General features: G+C 32.8%; 1 protein-coding gene across 1 annotated transcript; it reads right to left on the bottom strand.

Annotated features, from left to right (window-relative positions):
• Positions 1–1575: 1575 nt before the first annotated feature.
• On the bottom strand, positions 1576–3941 carry LOC109341913 (the record flags this gene model as incomplete). Its single annotated transcript, XM_019579886.1, has 4 exons — positions 1576–1850; positions 2188–2232; positions 2322–2942; positions 3831–3941. Coding segments are annotated over 4 exons (849 nt in total), but the record flags the coding sequence as incomplete, so codon positions are not given.
• Between the last annotated feature and the right edge of the window lie 238 nt (positions 3942–4179).

Raw genomic sequence — 4179 nt, 5'->3', positions numbered from 1 at the left:
TATTATTTTTTATGTTTATTGTTATTATATATATAAACAAAGTTATATTTATATAAATAATCTTATGGGATTCTTTTAAAAATAAATTAATTATTTGAGTTGTCCAAATGAACAAATTCTAGATGAGTCGAATAGTGTTCGTGAACTTTAACCGGGCTAAACTCGAGCTAAAAAATAACTAGTATCAAACCCCAAGTTAAGTTTTGAACTAAACAAATCCTTATCGAGCTGAATTAAGTTAAGTTCTGGTTCAACTCATTTCTAACCCTTAACTTAAACCTTATAATTTCTATGTCTATAATTCATTATTATTGATCCCTATTAATAGAATGTTTATAATTTATTATTGTTAAAAACCCACAAATGAGATTTTTTAACTTTTATACTTAATTTCAAAATTATGGCATGTAACACATTGCATGTCTAGAATTCTGTTATTTTGAATTATGGCCTTGACAGGTTTGAAATTCTTAGGATTTTCCAACAAGAGAAAAATATTAAGAAAAATTATAATTCAACAAAAAATGATTCTTATTTATATATAGAGGTGATTGATCCCCTCTAGCAAATCAATACACAAACTTCATCACTTTATAATAAAGCATGATAGTATAAACAAAAAAGTTGTAGTGTTGAACTACATCATAAGACTTTATTATATATCATATTTATTGATAAAGAACTTATTTATAAACATTTCATAATCATTCCATTCAAACCTATAAAAATGGGGCAAACAAAATCAAGCAAGTACACCAAAATATTATAAATACACTCTTTATAAAACATGCCTAACAAAGTAAATGTATTAGAAAAAGTTTTACATTAGTATTCAATAAACTACATATTTTTTTAAAAGAATTGAAAAACAATTAATATTTAACCTATGATTTTTTTTAGCTTCCATCTTCTAGTAAAGTTAGACCAATATTGATTTGACCTATCTTTGCTAAGGCTTCCAAATGCCTAATCCCCATATGCATGAACCAGCGTTGGAGCTAACTTGACTTTTTCCTTAATGCATTCCTTTATAATTCTATTTGCCTAGTATATTGACTCATAAGACAACAAGCCTCTCATTTATTCTCTTGTTAACATTTTCCTAAGTTTCAGTCTCACATAAGATTATGGATCTTAGTTGTGCAATAAAATTTTGCATTAAGCTTGATGGGTACCTTTCTAAGTTTTTATCACATAAGACACCCGATCCACAGCCATTTCTCATCCACAATCCATAGCATGACGTATAAACCCTAATAAAATATTAATACTAACACTATGGTATGACATTGTATAAGATACCAGATAGGATAACAATAAATATATTTTTTTTCAAAAATACCCTTATCAACAACCCAAAACATAACCAAAAAGTACGCCATACCTTAACCTCACTAACACATCTAAAAGCATATCAAACCATTAAACAGTAGCAAGGGATTAAAATTTTCCAACCTTCATAATATCATATTCACCCTAATCTCCCAATTTTTTTAGCAATAGTTCAAAATCATTTTCTAAACAAACTATTGCTAAAACAGAATGCAATGGAACCCTCCACAGACAATATAAAACTTCTTAACATGAGACACACAATATTATAGAATGAACCCATGAAGATGGAGTAACTACCTGCAGGTTAGGCATCATTTAGAGAGGGCAAAATTCAAGAAAGCAGGGTTTACGAACTATCCCTTTGAACAAAGGGAAGTAATGGGACATAGGTATATACATTCTCAAGTCATAAATATCATTAGGTTCCTACCAATAAACAAAACCTAACTGCTATTCACATTTGCCTGCACATCTGAATCATCATTATGAACATCAACAGGCTTATCAGGTTCAACCTGTGAAAAACAACTTAAGCAAGTTAATAACTCAGGATGTATTTACAAAGTTACTATAATCTCAAACCAAAATACATATAGGACCAGTGATTTAAATTGTGGATCGTATCATATGATACGGCAGCAATATTGCGGTTGCGGTGGCACCACAACAGCAATTGTGGTGTACACTGAATCACAATGACGCAACAGCATTGGACTGCATTGAGCCGCAACGCAACCGCATTGATTTAAAAAATATTTTTTTACTCACCGCAATCGCAGTAACTACAACCCGACTACAACCGCAATTTAAACACTGTACAGGACATAGAAATATTTGGTGCATGATACTTACATTTGATTCATCAATATGATTCACTGCAGGCTTTTTGGGTTCATCCTATAAAAAATCAAGTCAGCCAAGTTATCATTTAATAAGGTATCTATCTCTATAAACTCGGAAGAGATGCATCAATTAAGATTACTCACCAAAAGCTTCTTTGCACCAGCCACAGAGTTATCCAGATCCTTTAACACAATGGTTGGTAATTGATCAAAGTCCCAACCAACAATTTTGCATATGATCCGGGCATAAGCTCTATGAGCCCGCATCCTTTTTGTCCTTAGTACAGTAGTGGAATGATGAACTAGTGAAACACAATCCTTAAACCTCTTCCATACTTTCTTCCATACAGGTCCACAAACCAAACAATAAAAAGCTCCTTCTTTATGGTTATTCTCATAATATCTCCTCAAGTCACCATCTTCTAGGAACAATCTTTCGAAGAACTTGTACTCCTTGGATTCCTCAGAACCATAACTATCTACCAACTCATCTTCATCCTCATCATCAGTCTCCTCTTCATCCTCATCATCAATTTCATCTTCATCACAGTCAGAATCAACATCGCCAACTAAGAATTCTTTGCAAGCTTTTAATGCCTTGAGTTGCATATCAAGCACTGCTATAGTTGCTCGCTCTTCTTCTGAAAGGGAATAAGTTTTTGATGACTTGGTGTTAAAGGAAGGCCACACTGAAGCTGTTGAAGAAGCACTGATAGGGCTTTTGCAATCCCAACCAGCATCAGAAACCAGAGATTCATGAGATGCCTGCATTTTGTTTTCATTAGCAGCAACAAGTAAACATCTGTGGGATTTCATAACAAACAACAGTAGCCTTCCTCAGTTATTTCAATTTACACAAAATTGATGAAAGTGCAGCATACAGAAGGTACCTATAGTGGCGATGAAAGAAGTAAAATTTACATCGTTTTAAATTCTAATTTGAGAGTCCTGACAGTAAGCTACATGGAATCAAAGAATGCTATCCATTTTTTTTTATCTAGCAATGTTATTGATGTTGACGGTAAATCACAATTCACTATAACTAGATTTAAGATCAATGTTTTCTAGGTGAACATGATTTAAGATAGATCATTATGGTGTTGTTCGATCCATGTAGCTAGCCCCATCTAGTGGGATAAAGACTTGGTTGTTATTGTTGATAGAGTTGCGAAATAGAACCCTTAAATTGTGAAGGAACCCCAAATAACCATTACATTCAACTTAGCTCTACAGAAGGGTATCAATTCACTTATGTGAATATTATAACAATTTAGAGGTCAAGTACTTCTTTGGCTGTGAATGTATTAAGAAAAAAGTGCTTTGTCTGACTAAAAAACATGTTACAAGTTAATTAAAAAATAGTTGTTTTACTGCTTTTCTTGGAAGCTCAAAAGAGTAGCCCCTGCAAAAATGTAAATCTACATCATTAAAGTGTTTTTTTCCAAGCAGAATACAAATAAGCCGCAGAAATATCCACGAAAAACCTTAGGTGTTGTATAGACTAACATGCACTGAAGACAAATTAATTAAATCCGAAAATACAGTAATCACGTGACTGAATCAAAGCAACAAAACTATACAACACAAAAAAGATACACATGAGGAATTCAAAATGCCAGCAATTTAATTTAACATAATCTACAATTGTATAACCTCATCGATTTCTCTTCCATTGTCTGATTTCAAGCCGAAGATTTTGTCTTTATCAACATCTACGCTCTCACCTTCCTTCAGAAAATTCAGCAGACCCACACAACAACCAAAACAAAGTTAACACCATAAGCAGCAACAACAACAAAGCCAAAATCCCACTAGGTGGAGTCGGCTACATAAATCATATTATCGACAAAACATTCATCTCCAAATATTTAATAATTGTTATCCTATTGTTTTTATTGACCAAAAAGCTAACACCACAAGCAAGAATAACAAAGCTTTGATCTCATTAGATGGGGTCCGCTAAAAGTTAACACAACTGGATGTATGCATCCTTATGGGTTCA

The sequence above is a fragment of the Lupinus angustifolius genome, unplaced genomic scaffold (assembly GCF_001865875.1).
Source record: "Lupinus angustifolius cultivar Tanjil unplaced genomic scaffold, LupAngTanjil_v1.0 Scaffold_881, whole genome shotgun sequence".
In the NCBI taxonomy this organism is placed as follows: Eukaryota; Viridiplantae; Streptophyta; class Magnoliopsida; order Fabales; family Fabaceae; genus Lupinus; species Lupinus angustifolius.
The sequence above is the reverse complement of the archived record's forward strand: the minus strand, read 5'-3'. Positions and strand labels throughout refer to the sequence as shown.